Source organism: Podarcis filfolensis, assembly GCF_964270895.1.
Source record: "Podarcis filfolensis genome assembly, chromosome: 4".
Classification (NCBI taxonomy): domain Eukaryota; kingdom Metazoa; phylum Chordata; class Lepidosauria; order Squamata; family Lacertidae; genus Podarcis; species Podarcis filfolensis.
This window is the reverse complement of record NC_139607.1, coordinates 60,533,634-60,559,732: the sequence shown is the minus strand read 5'-3', so window position 1 is coordinate 60,559,732 and position 26,099 is coordinate 60,533,634. Positions and strand designations below refer to the sequence as shown.

General features: G+C 38.7%; 1 protein-coding gene across 1 annotated transcript in view; it reads left to right on the top strand.

The window, feature by feature from the left end:
- Positions 1-26,099, top strand: part of LOC310761612 (uncharacterized protein) — a 350,577-nt gene extending 324,478 nt beyond the window's left edge. Inside the window, exons 4-5 of the mRNA XM_083611789.1 lie at positions 18,243-18,311; positions 23,237-26,099. Coding sequence (XP_083467915.1) covers positions 18,243-18,310 — 68 coding nt within the window. The 3' untranslated portion in view covers position 18,311; positions 23,237-26,099. The remainder of the gene's footprint in view (positions 1-18,242; positions 18,312-23,236) is intronic.

Here is a 26,099-nt window from a genome sequence, read left to right as displayed (position 1 = left end):
CGAAGGAAAGACATGAAAGGACAGAAAACGCCAGTAAACTCTGCATGCAGTATGCCTTGTACAAGTGTGTATGTTTTGTTTAATGGAGGCTGCTCAGTGCAATGGCTTTATGAAATATGATATGGGAATTTGGAAACTACAAAATCTAGGGGGGGAATTAGATGAGGAATATTTTAGAAGCACACATAGAGAAAAGACATTGACCTGGTGATTCCAAAATGTATCTATCCATCAGCCTAATGACAATCAATGCTTTATGCAATTGACAGAGATCACAAGTTGAAAAACAACTATGTCATGACACTCTGGTAGCTTTCATTTATCATACAACAGGGCTGCAACACAGAAGCAAGATTCAAAATATTCTTGACAGGTTGGTACACTGAGCTGAAACCAACAAGATGAAATTCAACAGAAATAAGTATAAAGTCCTCCATTAAGGTACCAGCAATCAAAGGCACTGGATGGGACATATCTGGCTTGACAGCAGGACATATGAAAAGGATGTAGGTGTCTTAGTTGATCATAAATTGAGCATGAGCCAGCAGTGCAATGCAGTTGCTAGAGAAGTCAATGCAATCTCAGAATGCATTAACAGGAACACAGTCTCCAGACCATCAGAAGTAAAAGTTGCGAGGACAGGCGGAGTCCCCAGATCCCGAGCGGTCCCCCCGTCATGTGGAATAATGACTCAAGACAACATGCTATGGGATTAAATTGGCCACAACTTTATTAAATTTCAAATGTGGGTAGACCTTGGCTCAGGCATTGGGCGTTCTCCCTCCCCAGTCCCCAGCCGGGGACCTAGGGAGCATCAGGGTTATCCAGGGTTTGTGTGGGGGATGGGCCGGCTCTGGAGAACATATGTTCAAGCAGAGATAGCCGCCCCCATTACGCCGCCACCGCAGGGGAGAGCAATGACGACCTTTCGGCGTACGGTCAAAGCCTCCCTTCAGAAACCCCTTTAACGGGGAACCCTGGTATCACCGCTGCAAAGAGGAAGATGGACAAAAGGATTCCGCCCAAGGCCTGATACCACCAAAGTTGTGATGTTTTGCTACGGGAAAGGTGAAACCTGCCAATGCAGGGAAATTCCTTTCCAGCCCTTTGACAGCGACCTTAATGTAGCAGCACCCTATGAAGAAAAGTTAACCTGCAAAATAATGCATTAACTGAGGGTGGGTAGGGTGGGAGAAGCTCTGGAACCAAGTGAGGATTCCCAGGTAAGATCCTCCCTCTATTGTGTGGGCAGGTAATCCCTCCCCTACCTGGCCTGATCTCCTTGGCAACGCTTCCCCCAGGTGGGATTGGACAGCTGACTGGGGTAGGCGGAGACCTCCAGGTATCCCACCTGAGGGAAGGCAAAGCCAAGCCTATGCTGATGGAGCCGCTCCAGATCCAGGGGCTGCGCGCGTCCACGCAAAGGTTACCCCCCGTTTTATGCGGGGAACGGTCATTCCAGTTTATTCTGCACTGGTCAGATTGCCTCTAGAGCAGAAGTTCCCAGTTGGTGGTCCACGAACCCCAGGAGTTCCTCGTAACCCACTCAGGGGTTCCATGGCACCATTCACATAACAAAAACTACCATAGAAATATCATCAATTGTAAAAGTAGGTGGTCCATAGCTTTGCTTTTGCAAAACAGATGGTCCACAGTATTTAGAACCACTGTTCTACAGTATTGTGATGTATTCTAGGTTCCACATTTTAACAAAGACACTGACCAACTGGAGGGCAACCAGGATTGTGAGATGTGTGGAAACCAAGTCCTGTAAGGCACATAGTTAGAAGAACTGGGCATGTTTTACCTGGAGAAGAGAGGTTAACGAAAGACAAGACAGTAGTCTTCACATATACCAATAAGGTTGTCATGTAGAAGATGGAGCAAAAAAAAAGTTTGGATAATTGAAAGGGTGCAGATTTGAGGTAACCATAGGGATAATTTGACTAACAATAGAACTGATTGCTTCAGAAAGTGATGGGCCTTCCTTTCCTGGAGATATTCAAGCAGAGGCTAGTCCATCATTTGTCAAGGGTAGTGTAGTTGCATCCTGACTTGCAGATCCTGTATGGCGCAGGGGCTGGACTAGATGACCTACAAGATCTTTTCCAACTCTATATTTTATTATTGGCCATGAATTTCACAACACATGGCCAATTACTCATACAAATGGGCAACGAGATTTACCAAAAATACAAGTCATACAAACCAGCTAAGTAAAGCAATGTAGGCTACCAGCACAAATACCTATAGTTGTGGAATGACTGTCTTTCTCTGTCTGTGAATCTCTCCAGTATTATTTTGATCCTAGACACTACAGAGATGCACTGATGCTTAACACATAGCAATAAAATTTGAATGCATGTTTTATGCTTTTATTTATTCATTCATTTGTTTAAAATGAATTACTACATACAAAACTACAGTTTCATTATTATTGGAGGAGGGTTTCTCAAAAAAAAAAGTGGAACTGCAAACAATTACCATCCAGAGCATATATCATACATTTTGCATGTTATAAATTACAGGAGAAATAGCAGACTTACAGTAAAGAAGTAAATATCACAGAGCCTACATCCTAGTAAATATATTTAGGATTGCAATCTCACAGGAATTAAATATCTGAATTTACTATTTCTCTATTTAGACAGCACTCATTTGCATAATTGGATGGGTACTTTTGTGCTCAGTTTGGTTGCCTGCAGGCTAGCTGGCTTATTATGAAGAAAGGTGCCACTAATTTGTTTATTAATTTCCAATTAAATTTTGTATTGTGTGCATGGTGATTCTCTACTGAGTTGTAAACCGAGTTGTTTTTTTGTCTAAGTTATGTTGTGTTCATAACAGCACTCATGCAATTAGCAGAACTATTACCACTGCAGTAATTAGGATACTGTTCTGAAGATTAGTATAAAATAAAATTGATTTTGTTTAGATGTGAGTACAGTTGGGTATAATAATCCCATATTCTTCCCATGATACCCATCACTATACATTGCATATTCTGTAATTGTATTTTTCAAGTGTCTTTTATGACCATGCAAGGTAGAACATGCAGGGTGGGAGTAGAGAACACACAAATTCTTTAGAATGGAGAGGTTTGCACATATAGGATACAGAATACAGTATGTGTGTGTGTGTGTGTGCAGTGCCAGATTTAGGGAAATGAGGGTGGTTCCCCTGAACTGGGCGCAGAGCTGAGGGGGCACAAAATAACTACCACTGCTACTACAACAATAACAATAATAGCAGCAACTATATTTATCTGGCTACCTACTGAGGAAATCCATAAAAGTAACTATACCCAAATAAATTATTGTGAAAATAAGAAATAATTTTTTGGGGGCACCGAATTTTGTCTTCGTTCATCGGGTCAATTTACCAAAGTCTGCCAAAGATGTGGGTGTGAACTACAATTCCTTCCCCACACATTACTTATATTATGTACCCTCCAATATGCTGGGCAGTGAAAAAGTTCACCTCATAACCAGAAATAATTAAAAATCAGGAATGGGAAACAAGCAGGAAAAAAGAAAACGGATGATGAGAATAATTAATTATCACACACACACCTAAGAGTTGTGCCAAAAATGATTCTGGCAATGAAAGCCTTTGGATTTATGTCCATATGGAAGATATTAATGGACTCCTTCCACACCCTGGAAGCAATTTCGGATTGATACTGATTGGTAATTTTTAATGTACTACAATTTCAAAATGTCATTCAGGGGAAGAAGAGATGTGTGATAAATTTATTCTGTGAACTGCCCAGAAACCTGCGGGTATAGGACAGTATATAAATAAAATAAAATAAAATAAAATAAAATAAAATAAAATAAAATAAAATAAAATAAAATAAAATAAAATAAAATAAAAGTTCTGATATGAATCATCAGTAGGGCAAAAACAAGGGATATAAAACCTACTCTTCAGTCTGTATTAAAACAACATATATAATTTTGCAGCGTCATTTCCTGGAATTATTGTAAAGCAGGGTTAGTTTTGGTGGATTTTTCCATTTTTTACATGAATTTTATATCAGTGCAACTCCTTTGATTTTAATAGAAATTGTGTTTTTTAGCTTTTAGTTTAATGGAGAAATGGATTTTCTATTTACATTATGTAAAATAGCCCTTAAATGTCATTATGGCTAGATATGCAAACAATTGTTTTCAAAAACAGTTGTATCATTTGTATTATGAAGATTTTTGGGGCCTATTATTTGGTTCAGCCCTCTTTTCCTCTGGAGTTTTAAGAATGACACTACAAGAAGCTGTAATCTGGATCATTTCTGAATACCAGTTACCGGGAATCCCAAGTTGCTTGGAGAGTGCTGTTGCTCTTGCAGATTTCCCACAGCCATTTGCTTGACCACTGGGAGAACAGTATGCCAAGAAAAACATTCCCATTGGATATACCCATATACTGTCCACACACTGCCTATTTGGTGTTGAAAAGTAATTTCCTCTCAAGAAAGACTGACCAGCTGGGGAGAGGGTTGCCTTTCCCTATAGTGTGTCAGTTAAAACATACTAGTAAGTCACTTGTAGCTTTTTTGCTATACACCAGCTGATGAAATACACTTAGTGTCTGGATGACAGCCATTGTAGTACAATTTAAAATATTATAATGTTGGCATTGTTGAAATTATATGTTATTATTTCTTTGTTGCATTATGTTTTGAAATGAATCGGTGGTACTAGGACCTGGGAGACCAATAAAAAAGAGAGAGGAACAAACCAACAGCAGATGATCACAGCCTAAAATAGTCTTAAGGTAAAATGTTGCGATTTAAAAGGTCTGTGAGGAAACCTATTTGCCAGGTATCAAAACTACATTTAAAGTAGGAACCAGGCAAGCCTTCCTAAGGAGGACATTGCACAAGTAAGGAGCCACTCCTGAAAGAAACAGGAGTTGCAATCCAATTATACAAATGTGAAGCAGCCAGTCCCGTAAAATAAGCTTCAATTATGCCTCCTCTTCTTCTACTTTGGCAATCACTCGTAGCCGAGTAAGATTGTCTTCCATGAACACGGTCTGAACAGTGAGTCTGTAAGTAGCTGTGGAAGCCAATTTTGGATCAACACGTCCTTCCACAGTGGGGAAATAGGTTTCCAGGCAGAGTGGATCACGGTAAGGGTTTGCCAAACATGCCTTCCTCTTAGCACATTTCTCCTTTTCGTCCTGAGTTTAAGCATCTTCAAAGTCCGTGACACCTTTGGTGAAGACTGTTCTCCAGTTGGAGCGTTCTCAGGCCTGTTGTCAGGGATGATCCTCCACAGGGAGAATTGTCAGGGAGGCTTCAGGAAGGAGCTTCTGTTGCTTCTTTAGACAATACGACTGGTCAATTGCAACTTGTATTTCACAGGCCAGGACCTCACACATGCAGCTCAACTTGCCAGACCAAGCTGAAGAATCATATATGTAGCACCCATTTTCTCATTCAGTTAGGAATATGAGCAAGGTGCTTTCTGGATCCTGCTTCTTTCTACGTGTGACATCTACTTGTGTTGATAAAAATATATTTGGTTATGTCTGAAAGGTTGTAGGGAAAACTGGTGTGGCAAGACTCACAAAAACATTGTGTCCCATCAGAAGATGGGGCCAAGCATTCTGCATGAGTCACATTCTGACAGTTTTTGAGAAAGGGCCATCCATGAAACCAGCTTTAACCAGAATAAGATTTCCCCTTGATAAGCCTCATCAGCCAACTAGATTGTGTTAGGACCATTTATAGCTCAGAGCCTGCAGCTTTAACAACAGCACACTGATTAATTGTTGGTGTGAGTTACGCAACTACTTGAGGCTGGTTGTAAAGCTAATTGGGAAATTTAGAGTCATCATAATTTCCCATCAGATCATTGTAAAAATAGATAGGAATTTATATTACATTTAAATTAAGGTTAAGAAAAGAATAAACATTTTGCTACAATACATGCTGTCCAATAAGCTTCGTTATTCAGTAACTAGTAGGGAATTGGTAATTAGAAATTTATGCTGCACTGAAAACATGAGCAATACAACTAATCCAATAAGCTTTTAAAAAAAGAGTCAGGAAAAGCGAATGAAAGAATTGTGTTCTCTGCTGCATTTTCCTATGCAAACAGCCTGTTGAAATCCAAACAATTGCCCCATTATTTATGATGAAGATACGTCTGCATTTATGAAGTAGATGAATATGCAGAACCAAAAGTGTGACCCAAGAAACGTGCTGTACGTTTCCACCAGCTAATGAAGTGACAACAGTCTTCACCTTTCGTGCCCCAGGATATTTCAAAGTCTACCTACTGATACAGGAGGAATTAGCTGGTCATGCATGAGCAATGCTGCTTCTATTGATAGGCTTTCCATTGTACAGCTGGACAAAGTATAATTAGCATTACATAAAAGAGATATGTTGATACTTTAAAGTCACTGCCGCATCCAAGAACATTCCGCCACATGATGTGCTCCTATAAGCCTCCTTCTCATTTGGAGAAAGAATAGCTGTCGTCAAACCTATTGATCTTCTTTTCTTTAATGTAATGATTGCATCTGATTTCTTTAGGCTGAACTCTGAGCATATTGTGTTACTTAAAGCACTAGGAGAGGAACACACAAGGAATAATCTTAACCTTTTGTATAAGAATATTACATTTCCCCCATATGCCCATGGAATGATTCAATAAATGCTGCATGTTCCAAATTACATTTTGGCAATCCCTGTAAATGATAGAACTAAAAAAAAGACCTTTTATTTTAGATGAAAAAGGGTTTCTATTGTGACTTTCTGAGGAAATCTAGAGTCAATTTCCAGTTGTAAATGACTGCTTTTTACTGAAACTATGGCAGTTTAAAACAGATGAAGATCCAAGCTCATGTATGTGTGACTTTCCTGGAGCAATATTGCAAATATGGCCAGTTTCAGAGAGGTACGTTTACTGCCAATCCCCCTGCCCCCATTTGCCATATTATCTTGGTTTGGCTATGAACACCTTTAATCTTATTTTGCCCAGGCAGGCACATTATGTGACCCATGAGAGCAGCAAAACAAGCAGATTGTACAATGGTGATGGGATAAAATCAGGCCAAATCTTTATTGGCAGCAGCAGGCAGGGCAAGGGTTGGCACTGGGTCCCAGGATCAGTTCATCATTCCTCAAGCCCCATGTTGATGGAATGGATCTGCTGGGTTTGGATTGCTTCAAACCTTTATGACAAGAGTCAGCCAGTGTTGAACTTTGCCATGGTGCAAGCCAAGCAAGCAGGGTCTCACTGGGGGACCAGGGTGCAGATTCCAACCAGGCAGATATCAAACCCATGCTTGGGTTTGCTGTGGTCAATCTTCCCCTCAGGCACCTTCTGCGGGCCCCTCTATACTAAGTTGACCCTGACCAGTGCCATTTCCACCCTCATAAAACAATGGTCTTCTGCCTAACAAAGGAAAGCCATCATTTCACTGAGGGAAAGGCAGGAAAAAACCCCAACCAAGTGCCAATAAGGTGTGTGGGGGGGTCATTTCTGGCCCTGTCAACCAATGACCCAAAAAGAAAACAAAAAAGAAACAGAAGAAGAGAAAAAATTACAAGGACCTCCAATTTTCTGTCCATCCGTAACATAAAACAAATTATTCAATATATTCACTCTAAAATTACATCCAACTAACCTCCTTTCTGTTGGGCAATATTTTCCCACTCTCCCAACTCAAATGTCTCAGATTAATTCATTTTCCTTTTTACACAAGAAGTCAAAAGGGGGTTCTCTAATTATTGTTATTAATAAATTTCAGAAATAGTTTTTCTCTAAATAAACATATCAACTTTGTCTCCAAAAACTTCAGCACTCATTCCTCCATGTTAAACAATAATAAGTCCTTCCATCTTTGACCACACAAGGATTTCTCCACTGTGATCATATATTACAATAATATTCCACAATTCTTTTCTTATAATGTATTCATTGATATGCAACCAGTTCCATATCTTCTGTTCCTATTGCCTGCTTTTGGCTATGGTTTTCCATCCTAATTTAAAAAGTGTTGCTGAGTTGTAGGCTGTTTCCTTAAATAAAGAGTTAACTTCCCTGACAACTGACTCTTCTTCTTTGTGCTGACGTGCATCTGACTCCAGCCCTGACACACACACATGCTACTTGGACATTTATTCCCACTCCATTCAGAAAATCTCTTCTCTGGAGCAAAGGAAGCACACACCCCTGTCCACGCCTTCCTCCCTCCCTCCCTCCCCCCTTTCTAAAATTTAAAAGAAGCCCCAGCACCGGCTGAGGAAGGTGCCCACCAGGCCTGAGCATGTATGGATACCCCTACTGTGCCTTCCTTCTGTCCCCACACCAGTTTTCCATCTTAAAAAAATACTACACACACGCACACACACAAAAAAACCTGTCATGCATCAGGGTCAGGCCTGATGATCTAAGCTAAGATTTTAAACTTACTCTAATTGCATGTATTTTTGATTGACCTGTGTGGTAAGACTAGCAAACTGGAATAGTAATTAAAGCAACATAAATGACATCAACTGGGAGCCTGAAATGCCATACTAAATAATGGATGCCAACTTTTAATTTATAGTTAATGAACTAATCTCTCCCTTTCCACCCATTAATATTTCATGCAATTTTAATCAGAATTCAAGTATAAACAAAGCACTACATAAAACTATGCACTTATATCAAAGGTATATTTTGCCATTTCAAACATGTAAAGCACTTACTTGCTATTACACACTAATTCAACTTAGACGCATAAGGCTTTTCTACATCACTGTGCAAACAATGAGAACAACCAATTTTTCCAAGCCTTTAAGGACATTTATTAGATTCTCTCCACAGGGAGACAGGATAACTACAAGGGCGACTTCATGTTAAGGAAAATTATAGCGATTCAAGCTTATTCTCCCCCATTCCACAGACTTGGTGTTCATCTATGCATAAAGCATTTCTCTTTGTAGGCCCCTTCAGACATTTTGTATTTTCAATCAATAAACATGTGAGGGATGGCTGTGGAGGCAAGCACATTAGCTTCAACCCTGCCCCAATTCCGGTCATCTTTACCAGTGCTCTTCTGTAGTCCTGTAGTTGGGGAGACTCTCCATGTTTTAGAACTCTCATTTTCCAGGACCCTAAAATATGCAGAGATCCTCCACAGCTGCAGGAGGCACCCAACTTCAGTCACCGCCCTCCAACTTGTGGATAATGATGTGGGAGAAGATAGTGATTCCTCTCACATATTTACTGAATGCTAGAGATGAGGCAGAAATTCAGTTTGGTTTTCACTTTCTGAAACAATACATGAAGCAAAAAGCAGCTATACTTTGAAATTTGCATTTCTTCAATATTTGCAATGCTGTTCTCCAACCAAAAAAATATATACAAATATATATTCATTTTAGAAATGTGTTCCTTCAGGAATGAAAAAGCAGACCACATTCCACGAGGAGACTGTCTTCTGCTGCCAAGCATGCCATTGGCATTTATAAACATTTGATAGTAACAGTAGTAATAAGTATATAGAATGCAGCAAAGTACACAGGAGCTGGAGCCAAAGTTTCATCATTGTGTGCTACTCTTCCATTTTAAATATCACCCTAAATTATGGTGTGTTGGAAGAGGGTGCACATTTTCTCCCATATATTTCAAATTAAAGCCAAGGTGGGGGGGGAATGCTTTGTTTATCCATCTGTCCCTTGAATAGCTCTTACAGTTAATGGGATCTATTTGCTCTTCTGTTTGGGGCTAATTAACTTACTCTTTCCAAATTGTTTGTTCTTTTCCCCTAAAAACATGAATAACACTCTCTTTTCCAAAAGAAATACAAATACATAATACAAAGAGGGGTGATCTTGTTATAATGCCAGGTTAGATGCACATCTGGCAATTCTCTCTAATCAATTTACAGAGAACATAATGGTTCCAAGAACAATTAATTGATTGATGTTGCCTTCCTGATGAAATACTGTTTTGTTTCTTCCGTTGATGAGGTACAGAATAAGTTGAAGATCCTGGTGAGAAGAATGCACACCAGTGTTTTAACCACATTGTCAAGTTCACATATTTAGTTAAAAGATTCATAAAATGTCATTTAACAGAGCTTTCAGGGCCATTTACAAAAATAAAATACATACATTGAAAAGCCTGGGAATTTTAGAGCTGTTTCTCACACATTGCTTTCTCTACATGGATGTATTAAAAGCCACAAAATGTGTATAATATTGGGAGCAAAGATTGGATGTCTGATTTACTGCATGCATAGATTTTGCTCACATTGGTATTTTGCCATATACAGTATGTGCAAGATGAATACATGTGCCTTACCATGCATAGTGCATGCATATTTTCACTTGTATAGTCCTGCATGGTGGTTATACCTATGAAGGAAAATGCCTGTGTAAGAAAACTTTAGGAATTATATATTTAAAGAAAATTTGGTTCTTAGAAAAAAATAGTTATCATTTTGTCCAACACCGCTTGAATATGAACATGCCAAAAGACACTGTCACAACATTAACATGTAACTATCAATGGCATTAAAACCATCAATGGTACTGTGCAATATTTTATGTTGATGGTTTTAATTGTACTGTGTGCCACACTGAGGAAGAATAATAATTAAAAAGTCAATTAAAATAAATAAATAGAAGATGAAGTTGCATGATCAATATAGTACAGTTGTCCCTGTTCATATTCACACACAATGGAAACAGAAATCCTTCCTCACTGAACAATCCATTTCCATTTGTATCTGTTCAAGGTTGAAGTAACCATGTGGGTCTTTCCTATCCAGTTGTTGCCTGAACAAGAAAAAGGGCAAGGATCATTTAGAATCTTGACTAACTTTCCTCCCCCCCCCCTTCACGATTACACCAATCACACAATACTGCTTGCATGGTTGCCATGCATGTTTATAAGGTCAATTATTCCCAACAATTACTCACTAAAAACCGTCAACCAAGGCCATAAGAGAACCAACCAAAGCCATTCAGAACATTCTTAAAGCAAGGTAGACTATAACCATGGAAGGGATCCAAGAAGGCAAGAAATCCATCTCTGTACCTACTTTCCTACGCCACGAGAAAAAGCTTCTGCCCAAATAAACTATGGTGTTTCTGAGAAACTATCTCAGTAATTAATTCTTCCTCAGCCTGTGAATTCAGGCAGGCTCTTTATTCTCTTCAACATTCAAACAGTGTACTTAGGAAGGCTGACACAACCAAAATGATCCCGCTATCTTTATGTCCAAATGTTGTGTAGTGACACAGAAACAATTAGATGGCAGAGGCAGAGAGAACCCAACAAATCCCATGGTATCCTAGCTTGTACTTGTAACTAGATATAATTTTGTTAAATTTATTATAAATATTGTGGTGGAACATAATGCTTCAAAATGTAAATTTCATAAGGATTTTTTTAAAATCCAGAAACTTTCAATATCTCAAGTTAAAAGTATACATTATGGTTTTAAAATATGTTAGGACTTAATTAATCTTACCCTGGTGGTACATAAATCCAAAACCACACCACACAATAAATAAAATACATCCTGTGGTTAAACATCCAACATCAATGAAAACTGTGTTGATTTGCATAGAACTAATAACCAAAAATTACCGGTACATCCAATTCTCTTGCACAATATATGGGTCCCATTTGCCTGAACAAGTCATACAACTCTGCCTTTAACAATTACATGGTTTAGTAATGATTGTTACTAACAGTGCAATCCTATACTGTTCATCTGCTCAGGAATAACCTCAACTGGGATCTGGACAACAAGGGAGATCAGCCGTGCGGCTGCTTAAATCCACCAAGGCATGCCCCCTGGCCACCAGGATTGGCTGGCCGGGGTCCATGACACAACCAAGGGATCTCCATTGACATAGGGGCTAAGCCCAGCCCCCGCTGGGTGCGAGAGGCCACGTGGCCTGACCGCACCCCCCCATGAGGAAGTGGAGCGGACTTGCAGCCTAAATAAGAATAAAGAGTACATTAGAGCTGGAATGAGAGAAATTCTGAAAGAAATTCTAACATACATTTCCTAATACTGTACCGGTATCTTTTAAAAATTATATTCTCTGAAACCATTTTTTTCAACAGTCCAAATTCTAGGTGCTATTGGGTTTTAGGACTGCGCTGTTCTATCTTCTGGGTGAATTGAACTGTTGTAGGAAATTTGTGTACATCACTACTGAAGTACAGCCATTAATGCTCTCCTCTGTAGCAAGGTAACATTTGGACATACCTATGAAAAACTAAAACTACAAGAAAGATTGCTGAAGGCAACTTCTAGCAAAGGGAATATGATTTTATCACAAATATATCAATCATGTCTTGTTTTGCATTTGGGAGCTAATAAAAATTAAACCTTGCACACAATGTCACAAATGAAAATTGAATCAATGTAGACATCCATAATATAAAAGTGCATAAATATAGCAGTTCTTTGGTTCACCCTCATTTAGCAGTGAGACAAGGGATTTTTCACATAACCTGAAGCTATACATTAAGTCTTTCTTTTGCAAGAAACCAATGCATGCAGAAATGTGTAACAGGTCATAGAAAGAAATGCACCCACATACTTCTACCCATTTCAGCACTATAATATCAGTACTGTATATCAAAAAAAAAAATTTCCTTCCAGTAGCACCTTAAAGACCAACTAAGTTAGTTCTTGGTATGAGCTTTATGTATCTGAAGAAGTGTGCATGCACACGAAAGCTCATACCAAGAACTAACTTAGTTGGTCTTTAAGGTGCTACTGGAAGGAAAAAAAATTTTTTGTTTTGACTATGGCAGACCAACACGGCTACCTATCTGTAACTAGTACTGTATATGTCACTTTAAATGCTAGAAGCCTGATAACAAAAAATTGCTTGGTTGATTCAAATCAATATATAAAACTCAAACTTCTTCATCTTTTTTCCTCCTCCTGGTCATATGTACTTCTTCATTTTGCTCACTCAGTAAATGGTTAAGCTGAAAGCTAAAATGGTTACATTTTTTGCAGTAAAAGTTGCACTTTCACCCTTTGCACAAGTTGTGCCTGCTTGTACTGCCATCATTGTTAACCTATGTATAGCACAGATTCAACTCAGGTAGGGCGCTTGAGGTTTTATAACAGTTCTATCTTCTCTGAGGATCCCAACAACAGCCTATTTCCCTTACATGCTCACTGTACTGTTAAGCAGAAAATCTTCAACTGACCCATGGCTGATGTTCCATGCTAATATGGGATATGATACTTCCTTGAGTATTACGAGTTCTGAGAAGGAGCTGTCTAGAGGTATGCTAAACAGGCTTGGTATATCTTCAAAGCAAAGCCAACTTTTGGGGATTGAAAAAAAAAAGATGTCAGACAATGGTTGCTACTCTAAGTTGGGCCATCAAGGTAAAGTGTGTAATCACAGCATTATGACATTTAACTAGTTTCACAGGGTGGGTGGATGCCATCGTCACTCTAGGTTACTTACCTCCCTAGTAAAGTGTCAGTGAAGAGTGATTTGCTTTTCAATGTCTTTCTTCAGGCATTGGAGGCCTGCATGAGGCATCAAATGATGTTAAGATACTTTCTTAGGGATTTTTTGGTGGTAAAAAGGGGGGTATAGGACCCCTGGATGGTTAAGTCCAGTCAAAGGCAACTATGGGGTGAGGCGCTCATCTCGATTCAGGCCAAAGGAACTGGTGTTTGTCCACAGACAGCTCTCTGGGTCAAGTGGCCAACAAGACTAAATAGCAGTGGTGGCAGCTGAGCAAGAATATTTTTGTGATAGTTCACTTGAATGATGTGAAGGCACAAGCAAATAGAATTATGGAACTGTAGAGTTAGAAGGACCCAAGAGCAGGGCACAGTTCTCCAGGTCTGACCAAGGCAGAATCGAGTGAAACTATTACTTCCTTTGATATGGGCACTATACTTCTGTTGATGCAACCTAGAAGTAGTATGATGTAACTCACCAACTTCTGGATCAATCCAAATTTCATTCCCACCCCCCCCCACCCCCCAGAAAATGGAGGGCTGAAATTTCACTACAAGTCTGTGATACCTTAGAACATTCAAACAAATGATCTCAACACACATCCTCCCCCAAATCACCCTATGGTGCTTTACCACATCAGTCCCCATATCAGCTTTTCATCCGAACCCACTCACAAGTGTTCATTGAGAAAAGGACATGCTGAATAAAATAGAAGGACAAACTGAACTAAATAAAAATAGCACAAAGGACAAAAATGCACAGATGGAGACAAGCCAAACAGATCTACTAGAGTACTTTATATTTCACCTTGGTTAATGGTCTCCTTGTAAATGACTTGAAAGTTTTGCTGCCTAACAGTATTAGAAAAATACTGATGAAAAATACAAAGTAAATAAAATCTATATTTCTTTCAATAAAAATACATGGTTATGTATACTCTATCCTAATAACATGATTTATTAAAACACTCTTGCATGTACTGCTCATATTTGGCATTTAGCTGTATCACTGTCCATTAGGGACAACAATACAATTTAAGGACATATTCAGATTCTCAAGGACAATTCTGAGATAATTTAAACAGCTTATATATGCTTTGTTGTATTACCAGGCATTGCTTTGTGTGAAAACAGCAACAACAAAGTGAAGAATGATCTGTACTTTTAAGACATCAAGATACACTTGCTGAAGAGACACAAACAACTTATAGGACTTTATAGGATTGTAAATGTTGACCAACTTTATATTATACTGATTAGGAAAAGTGTTGTAGGTATTTCCACATAACAGCTGAAGAGCTACTTATAAATGTATTGTTGCAGTAATCGCTAAACCATTAGGCCTAAACAGATTGGATTCTTGCTGAGACCAGAAGCAGAGCCATTACTACATGACAGTTATCATGATTTAGCCATATCAAGGTGATAAAATTTATAACCTTTGCAATAGACACATGAAGATTCTACACACTCATTATTGTGTGTGGCCACAGATTGTGGCCAAATTTACCAAGCTGATGGCTAGACACTGAAATCTTAATATGGCATAACACTCCAAGATAAATGGTGCTGTTTACAAATCATTTTATTTATTTTAGCCTGTGACAATGACATGGCAACATTAGATGCTCTTCAGAAGGCTCAATCTAGGGTAAAGAACTGCTATGGGACAAATCAGCAGGCAAAGGAAGAAACGTCAATGCTTAGAAAATATGTTGTGTGCAGAGCATAATGAAAAACCTTCTGCTTACAGCTGCAATTCCATGAGGAAGAACATGGTCACATGGCACTTGGAAGTTTGCTCAGACCACCATAGCCAATGGTACTCTTCCCAGATCACATTTCCTCCATAACAGCATTCCCTCTCCCCCTGTCACACCCCAGATCAAATACTACTCTCCAGGCTTTGTGGGGGAACTACAATGAAGATCAAGGAGATGCCTAATAAGTGTTCTTCTGTGGGTACTGGCTCTATTGCTGCCATGTTGAGGAGATGAAGGACACATTCCCCCACAATCTAGTGTTTTGAGGGTGAGGTGGAGATTGATGAACCAATGTTGAGGATGACTGGTGAATTCTATGCAGTAACCGTATGAGATGGTATAGAGGGCCCATTAATCCATTGCTGAATATCTTTGAGTGCTTTTTCCCCAAAGAGCATCAATCCTTAGAAAGACACTGTAGAGAAGTTGATTTTAGAAGCAGTCTTTGCTTCTCGCTGTTTAAGCCATAAGGTTCCGCTTGCTATGACACCTGCAGCCATGGAGCATGCTGAAAACTTTGATGCGTCCTTCGTGGAGTCTACCATAAAAGCTGCCACACTAGATATCTTGAGTAAGGTGTGGTAGATGCAGCAGGATCCTGTTCTGGAGTAGTGAAAAGATTCTTCACCTATGCATGAGATCCTTTTAAATATCAGAAAGAAAGAAGCTTCATGTGTGCATCTTATTTTATTTTTTACTTTGTGCTGTCCAAGATTGTGAGAAACAGCATATGGAAAATGGGGGTATTATGGTGGTTTTTAGCAATGCATTGGTGCATAACAGCTTTTTATAGCAGTATGTTCCATTATAAATATAGAATAAGGAGTGAAGTCACAACACTATCCCCATTTATCTGAGAATACATCCCATGGAACTCAGTTAGGTTTGCTTCTGAGTAGACATGTATGGGGTTGCACTAAAAGTACAATTCATAATTAATAAAAAGAATAGGCCCAAATGCATCATTCGCTATGAGAAATGTAAAAAAAGCATTTTACTGTCAATTAAAATATTAAAATAACATCAGAGAACTGATGATAAAGCTTGCTAAGTTGGCTTTCTGGCTTTATTGTCTATCACGGGACTATTTTTGGTAACCCAAGCAATGACTAAATTCATAATTTGTACCCATTAAATTAATTAGTGTATTCTAATTACCTGAGGGTTAGAAGGCTGCATTTGTCAGAGATGACAAAAGTAATGTGTCCTGAATTCCTTTTGTTTTAGTCTTATTTATATTCTAATCAAAAGCAAAAAAGCAAAATGTTAATAAATTATTACTCATCTAGGTATTTGGAGGTGATGTGAATGATAATATGAAGGAGAAATAAGTTTCAGTTGACAGAATAAAGCACAGTCACTCATCATAAAGACTTCAATGGAACTGTGCCAAATTTCATTAAGTGGAGAACAATCTTTAGGTCTATATGCAAACATGCAGCACATAGAGAAGAATGTTTTCAGAAAATGGCATGAAAGTGCTCTGCAGAACGGGTCTAAATCATATTAATAAATAGTGGTATGGAGGCGCATATTTCCTGAGGAGCACTTTGAAAATCAGTCTCCTGAGAATAAATGGATGGCAAAGACAATTGAATATAGATGAAGATGATGGATTTGAAGAGGGGAAAGAGCAGAGAATAAAAACACGTGTCATTTTGTGGGCAAGGTTGTAGATGCCATCCATAGATTGTTCGTAACAGAAAGACAAAAGGCAAATATCTCAATTTACCAAGACAACTTTGACAAGATTTTAATAGACAAGCCTATGATGGAAATAACATATGAGGAATAAAAGGGGTAAGAGGCGATGGTGTAAGCATCATAAATTAAAAATATTAGTGCTTCCCAAATGAAATGTGGGAGTTGGAGTCAGCCAGGTGAAACATGAGGAATGCACACAGTACAAATATACTGACATGAAAGAGAATTCTAATTATTACATGGGAGCAGTAGTGCAAAGGGAAATGATTGACTAGTTATATTGTGTCTATTTGAAGCCTATAAACAGAAGTTTCATCTAAAGCTGAAGAACACAATTCTCAAGAATCAAAGCCTAGTTTTATTCACTTACACTGAACTGAATTATGCAAACTGAAGAACTGTATTAAACCCTTTAGCTTACATGAGCATCTCTTGTGAATGAATATGAATATATATGAAAACATTAATCAGAGTAGTGAATGTCTGTTCTCTTGTTTCTTTTCAAGCTGTACTGCTCTAAAGTGAGTTGCATCTTTTACTGCCAGAGCTATTGTGCACTGGAATGCCTAAATATGAGATATCTGGCAACACAGTTCCATAATTATATACAAAAGTAGGGAACATCTATAATCCAGACACAAAACAAGTCATTGAAAGCAGATGGAAAAGTCAACATAAGGCAAAACAGCTGTATGAGTCGTTGCATATTCTGAGTAATTTCTTAAAATGTTTAAAGAATAAAGTGATAAGGAATAAAAATAAGCATCTTTTCCCTTAAGAAAAAGAAAAGCTCTCTCATATTATTATCAAAACATCCAGAAACTACTGTTGTGCTTCTAAACCAGTTTTTGAAGGCTATTAGTTTAGAGGAGGTGAAAATTAATCCAGAGAAAGCATGGTAAGTGATCCCAGTGGTCTGAAAGGTGTGGTTCTCCCTGTGATAGACAGAGTGGTGATTACCCTGTGTGATCAGGATAGGAACATACGGTAGGTTGTTTGCTGATCTCATTTGTTTCTGGGTAGACAAGTACTATTAGTAGCTAAGGCTGCAAACTCACTCCGGCAGAACATAAACTAAAATTGGAATGATACAGAGAAAAATAGCATGGCTCCTGTACAAGGATGGCACACAAATTCATGAAGAGTTCCATATTTTTATCCTACTTCTCCCGGGCTTTTGGCTAATTAAACAATCTATGGCCTTTTAAACAGTGGGTTTTGTTCATTACAATTGGTTTTGTTTGTTACTATGTTGTGTATTTTTGTCAGTAGCAGAAAAAATGATCCATTCTAATGTTTTTATCTGAGGTCTCATGGAAAAAGCAAAATATCTCACTGAATACATCCACATTTTAGAGGAAATTCTGCCTCAGTAAGGTAGGACTGAAACAAAAGATTAACATTTAATACGTTATGCTACTTCCAAATTTGTGGTCTTTATATTTGACTTTCATTTCCTACTTACCTATGAATGCACATTATATAACAGGAACAAAGCACATTTCAGATTTATGCTCACATATAAGGAAATAATGGTGTTTACATAGCTTTTTGTTTACTGTCCTTTGTGTAGTCATTCACATTCAGTTGATTTAGAGAGAATACTAAATTATTTACAATGCTGGGTTCATAAAGAAGAATCACAGTAATCCTACATTGGGTCATGACTTCTCTAACTAATCAGTCTGATCATTGTTTTATGCTGTACAGCTCCATTATGAAAGGACAGTTCCTCTTAAGCTACATTACATTATGAATTCTTTTGCATGATTAATTATACAGAGCATTTATAATGTTGGGGAAATTAATTACACTGCATGTATTAAGTACAATACAGAATTTGATGGCATCCCACTTAACAATTTAGAGGAAACTCACTCAAACTAGAGATGAGTATTCAGTACCTTTGTCGAGAATTAGAAATATTTTCAGATTACTCTGAACTCAGCTTTGATGAAATCAGGAGATACATTTCTTTTAATTTCCTTTGTTAGCTGGTTAAAATCAAAGCAGAAACCTTCTTTCAACTGCTGCTATATGTACGAAACTATCAGCACTCACTAGTTTATTTTCAGTATTTGTATACTGTCCTTTAATAATTTTTTCAGGGTAATTTTCAATAAAATAATTATTGTCCGGCATAAGGACAAATAGCATATGTTACCATTTCTGCTCTAAGACAAAGCTTAAACATTTTTTTGTAAATGTTATAGAACTATACATACACGTTGAAATGTACATGTAACATTTACTTCATAAAAAGCTTCTTTTTTCCAATGAAAAAATAAAAAATGCCCGTGTGAGACCCTAGCATAAGGGCAAAGGATTAAAGTCCCCTACTCTCCATACTATGCTCCTGTAGCCTTATCAGACTTTACCGATTGATGGGCTCTGTGTTGCTCCCGGACGGGAGGAAGGAAGTCAAATGACACTGAGGGTTGGTTCAGAGAAATTCTTTATTTCTGCTCTCTGGAGCAGCAGAAAGGCACTTGCGTGGTCAGTCCACAGCAAGTCCAAAGAAATGAGAAATTTCATGCAGTATATATATCTTCCAGGCACCCTCTCCCCCTCCCCCAGGAATCCAGCCACATCAGCTTATACACGCAGGTTGACATCACAGATGTTCCTGCTCCGGTACTCTTAACCATAAAAGGGCTTTCCTTCCTGTATTCCTGGCCATAAAAGGGTATTCCTGTTCCTATATTCTTTTTTTTTTTTTTTTTAAATAATATTTATTGAAGTTTCCAAAATACAGAAAGAGAAGAAAAGAAATTATGAAGATACATTCAGAACCTTATTTTCAAACATCCACTTTCTGGGACTCCCCCCTTCCCCCACCCCTACCGTATTCCCCTTTCATATTGTTGTTTCCACAAGTTCTATTTCTGATTTAAAGCACAATTTATATACCCCATTGTTCAAATTTAAATTTATACAAACCTTATGCAACACCCTTGATAAAAAAAAAAACAAAAGATCTCTCCCCATAGCCCACCCCCTTTTCTTTCCACAATGTCCCCCTTTTTTCCCATTAAAGTAAAAGCACACAGAATAAAAGTATAAAAAAATAAAAAATATATTAGAAAAAAGAAAACCAATTCAGAAAATAGTTGCAAGCCTTTGGATTCTAATTCTCCCTCCCCTTCCCCGGTTTAATTTCCCTTATCCTCCAATCTATGTTTCCAGCCTGGAAATCTTAAGTCCATCAATCCCATTTTCCCCCCAACTCCTTGCAGAATTATTTCCCATTTTTAGAATTACTTTTTAAAAATTAATTCCTAAATCTTTAAAAATGTCAAATTATAAAATTCCCCCCATTGTTCTTTCAAGGTTATAGTCCAGCTTCCTCTTGTTCCGCTGCTAAAACTTTCTTATTCAGAAGTTTAGTAACTCTACATGGGTTGTTGTTATTCAGGAACAAAAACTTGCGTTCAATCCCTTCCTTCTTCAGTAAAGTATTCTGTTGTCTCCTTTTAGTCTAAACACCCTGTAGACGAGATTCAGTTTCAGTTTTGCAGCTTTCCCAGGAGATAACCAGTTCTGTGAAATTCCGAAGTGTTGTATTTTTCCCGGCTTACGCCCATCTTTGTAATGTCCCGAAGCTCCTCTAGGGGGGTTGTTGTAACTTTGTTTCCAAAAATCCGATTGTTCTCCGTATTTTCGCCATTTTGTATTCAAGTCTTAACAAATTATATCAAGTTGTAACAAATTTGACCAGCAAGATCCTTGTAATAAAATCCTCTTTAAAATTCCGACTTTGACAGCTACTTTGACAGCTGTCAAAATCACCGGCTCTTTTCACCAGGCTCACTCCTCAATCGCCCCGGTTCCCAGGGAGGGGGGTGCATTTTCCTTCTCCTTCAATTCTTCCTCCAGCACAATTCTTGTACTTTCCCATCATGGAATTCTTGATTTTAGCAAAGATACCGTTCTTTTTGGGCCTTGGCTTCCCAATCCTTGTTTTAAAATGTCTACAATAGGGAGGGGGACTGACTTCCTTTTTAGATCCCCCCCCGCTCGTCCCAAATCCAAAAAATTTTTCTTCTTTTAAACCCGATTTCCAATTTACTCACGGGTTGTTGTTAAAAGTCCAAATTCTCAATGGAAGAAGTCAGCGCTCTCCGCCGGATGGCATGCGGCTTCGCTCGGCAGGGATGGCAGAGGACTCAAAGCACCACGCTTCTCCCCGGCACCCGATCCGTAGCCTTTAAAAGGGCTCCTTCACGAGTCGGGAGGGCGCTAGCGGTGCTAGCCGAGTCTCCAAGTCCACGGCCCCCGTGGCCGTGGTTTCTAAGGGTCCCCGCATCGCCGGTGCGGTAAAACCCAGCCCCTGCCGAGCCGGCTCCCTCCGGAGCTCGGAGGGAGTCCGCCATTCGGCGATGGCGCTAACCCGGAAGTCCTCCCTGTTCCTATATTCTTATCTTGGAACAAGAGGTCACCAACTCCAAGAACATACTCTGGCGCTGTTCCCGGACTAGGTCTGTGCGTCAGAGTGTGGTCAGGACGTAAGATAAGACCTAGACATGTCATCCCTACTCTACTGGAACAGCCAAGGTCATCCGTTGCCGTGACTGATAAAGGAGAGAGCTTTGTTTATACAGCTGTGTTCTTGTTATGCATTTGCTCAACAGCTCAAGTTTATGCATTTCAGAAATGCTTTCTTGGAGAAAGAAGAAAAGGGGGGTTTGGGGTCCTGTTTCAAACTGACTGCACAGAAACCCATTCCTTCACTCCCATTTCACATTAGGGCCCCATGCTGGCATTTGGGAGCTGGGAAACCTTGCACTCATGGCAAGCTACAATGTCACGTATAGTTTGGCCCTAACCTTATACATGAGGTCAGGAAACATAGGTGTATGTCTACACTCTGGTTCTTGATGAAGCTCTGTAAGGGTTACTCACAGTCCCTATTTGTCTATGTAAAACCATCAGACTGACTTAGAGAAAGGTGGAATAACAGGGTTGGACAGTCACATGTTTCATTCAGGTAGAGCGACTGTAGGACTTGTGGGGAAGCTGAGTACCCTGCTCAAGTTGGCACCTGTTATGTACTAAGCTCGGACCCTAAAACAATAGGCAGGTAGGATCCTAGAATGCAACAACTGATTGGCTTGCTGGAGAAGACCAATCAGGCTCCAAGAGGAAGTTAATCAGCCTATTAGGCTGGTAGGATTGTAGAATGAAACAACTGATTGGCCTGCAGGAGAAGACCAATCAGGCTCCAGGAGGGAAGCAGAATCAGCCAATCAGACGGGACTCATTGTGTAAATAATGTATATAAAAGCCTGAGGTTTGCGGGGTGGGGGAGGGGAATTCAATCACTGTTTTACAAGCTGCAATAAAGAGCATGAAATCACTGCAGGACTCCAAGTATATTTCAGCACCTTTTTCTTCCCTTCCCTTCCAGCCCAGTATGTTTTGGACATCCCACAAACACACTGAAATTAATAAACTTACGCTAGTCATGGCCATTAATCTCAATGTGTTCACTCTGAGTAGGATTAGCATTGGGTAAAACCCAATATTTCAAATCTTCCATTTTCACACAGCACACAGCAGATATTTTGCCATGACTGAGCTCACCTATATCACAGTTGCACTGTGTTTCTATAAAAGCAATCTGAAGGATTTCACTCTAACAGCCAAATTAGTTTATGTGTGATAACAAGGGGTAGAATGGCATGCTAAATGTAAGAATATGTGTGATTTTTTAACACTATTCTGGGACAAATAGCTCATTTAATTTCACATAAGTATAGATAATAAATCTGCAGAATTTGAACAAATGGAGCACAATCCAAATAGACTTAAACTGCTTTAAGCCCCATTGATTTCAGTGGGGAAATAAAACACACATTTAAATCTCTACTGTAATGAGATTTAAATTGTTTAACTTTGGCTGGATCATGCCCTTAGGTGTTTTCACAACTTTTAATCTAACAGGCTGCTTATGGATGAGCAATAAATTGGCAACTGTTATATTGGAGTAGCAGGGTATGTTTTCCCCACTCTTGAGTTATTTTGTTTGGTTTAAAATTAAAACAGATTTCCTGCCATTGTATTCAAAAAGAAAGAGAATCACAGAGGTAGAAAGTAGGGACCCCAGGAGTTGAACAGGCCCAGAATATATGTAATTCTTTTTTACAGGCTGGTATCTACTCCATGCTTATTTACAGTAGCTTATTTTTTCACACTCATTATTTATTTTGTTGTTCCTGCTAGGGAACTGATATTTCTTCAGATAAAATTACATATTTTTTCCTTGAAAATGCTATCTTGTCCTGTGTGTCATTTTCCTACAGATTGGAATACCAGTCTATCACTGGAAATAAAAAGGCAGCCAATCAAGCATCTTATTGATCAGACTTACAGAGAGCAAATTGAAGTCCCACAGTGTGACACCAAACTCTTTCAAAGTTCTGACAACTCATTTTCATACGCCTTCATCCATCCTATGGTAATCTGACCTTCTCTTGGATTCATATTATCATCTCCACTGGCTCTCTAGCTGTGATGTTGCATTTCACTGTCTTCCTATTCCTTGGGGGCTCTTTCTTTTCTAATTATCACAATAAGCAGATTTGGCCTTCTTTCTCTCAGCTTGATCACTTTTTCATGCATGATACCATCTGCCTAATAGGCTTTTCTATCCAAGACTGTTATCATTGATTCTGCCATTACATCCCTAGAGATCTTAATCCATGTTTTCTCATCATTAAAGAAATCCTGTCTCATTTATAGCTTATTTGAGCAACAAGTTCTTCCCCCAGTGTCACCAGAAATATATTTTCACATTGTGCAATGGCTCGTGTATGAAGTTACCATTGGACATTAACCTAGAATACATTCACTCCTTGGCTAAAATACGTTGCTGTATTAGTGATTATCCCAGCCATAAACCAAAAGAAGGGAAATTCCTATACCCTTCATTTGGCAATGTAAGTAGAAGGGAATGTAACAGACTTGACACAAGTTCAACATTACAGAATTTGTTGAGGGTTTTTGTTTTGTTTTTGCCAATTTTATTTACCACAATTTGAAATTTTACTGCAATGATGCGTGAAACATATGGAGCTATACCAAACAAGGTAACTGCAGTGGCTACAATTTTGTATAAAGCTATAAACAGTAATATTTCACACAGAGAGAGACAATGACTTAGATCAAAACTAAATGAATTCCAATTTTATATTATGCTACAGTCCTATACACACCGAACCTGACAGTAAACCCCACTGACCTCACTAGGACTTGCTTCCGAGTGGGCATGTATAGGATTTCAATAGGAACTAAGTTCAACATTATTCTAAACTGAACCCACTGCCCATAAACTCACTTGGGTAAGTGAGTTTCTATATCCTTCTGAAAATGCAGCTTTTGAAGTCCAAATAACAGATGTACTGCAAGACTGGGTCTTTCCCCCCTCCTTCACCACTATCCACCTTTGTCTTTTAGGTGCTATTTCAGTACCTTTAAAAAGTTCAGGAAACCGATAGTTGTGGTTCACACAATGAATTCCACTGAATGATTCAGTTTGGCTTTTTCATTATTTCTTCCTGGTTCTCATTATAGTCACTCCAAAGAAGCAATAAAGCAAAGGTTGAGAACTTCAGGAATTGCATTCCACTTTTGCAGCCAGATCCCTTGCTTTACAGAAGAACTGCAATTGTGTAGATTCTCTGTTTCCATGATTACTACAATCAAGTACATATCCTGTATTTCTCTGGGCTAGCTGAAGGCAGGGTCAGCTTCCAAGTATGTGCATAACACATGCTGCTGCTGCTCCATTCCCCACAATGTTGTTCCAAGTAATATACACTTAATGTTAATGAGCTTAATACAAGTTAATGATGATGGTAAATTTAGAATGAAATCTATAGCTCTACAGTAGCTTCTCTTTTCCTAATGTGAAGACCAGTAAATCTTCATTAATTTTTTTTCTGCTAGCTACATTCACAATATTTATCCCCTTTGTCATTATCATTATTATCACTTCATTGGATATTTATATAGATTCCTCAGACAACCCACCAGGAATTCCATTATGCACAAGCTGGAGTGCTTTGGTGTTCGCCCTCATGTTCTTTATTGGGGTAATGTCTGACTGAAGTGTATTTCACTAGCTCAATATCTATTATTTGTAAATTAGTTAAGGTGCCTGTGAGAAGCATAGCTTCACTTAGCCCTGACTTGGAAGGGGCTGTTAATCTTGAGGAAAGTTGTACCATGAACAAGACAGCCAGAAAATTATAGCTCAGCAATTTTCTAGCTTTGGAAGGCTGGTTGTTTTAATGGGCATGAAATTCATGGCCAAGCCAAACGTCTGGCTTGTAGCTGACTCAGTATTTTTAAAACCTCGATTCATTGAGGAAATGTCTTTGAGGGTGCCATTTCAGATGTGAAGGAGGGACAAGATTCACAGCAAGGTTCAGAGGCCCCAGGTTTAAATTACAGAGAGAGGGGGGATTTTTTAAAAGAGTGTTTGATGCAGTTACTTTTTATAATCAAGACAGGAGCAAACAGTCACACACACACACATTATCTCATACAGACACATACAAGTGTGTGCCTTTGGTATGCATAAATAGTAATTAGTCTCATGAAATAGTAATCACGCTGTGTGTTTTGTATTTTTATCTTGTATTTTTATGTTGTGGACCGTCCTGAGATCGATGGATGAAGGGCAGTATGCCAACAACAACAGAGAATCAGAGCTGGCCAGAATTATGGGTGTTCCAGAAGAATAACTACATGCAGTCTGAAAGACTGTGTCAGGTCTTCCTCCTGACTGGCCTAAATGACACTCTTGAATGTCTGCTCTAAATATCCTAAAAAGACACTGAAATGTTTAAGAGGGTGGAGTTGGAGGCAAGCAAAGCTGGAAAATGAAGAGATATAAAGTAATACACTTGCAAGGATTTTATTTATTTTTAAGATAATCAAAAGATCTTGGGAATGTGACTGGGCAGAATAATCAGACAGCAAGGAAATGAGAATTCATCATTGAGCATATGTGGGAAGTCCCAGCATTTTAAAAAATCACAAAGTCTGTGTTTCCATGGCAAATATTTAGCCTTCATTCATATCTTAATAAGCAGGAATCTATAAATCTTTATCTGATTCATAGTCAGCTGGGCACATTATTGTCCTGGATGACTTTTTTTT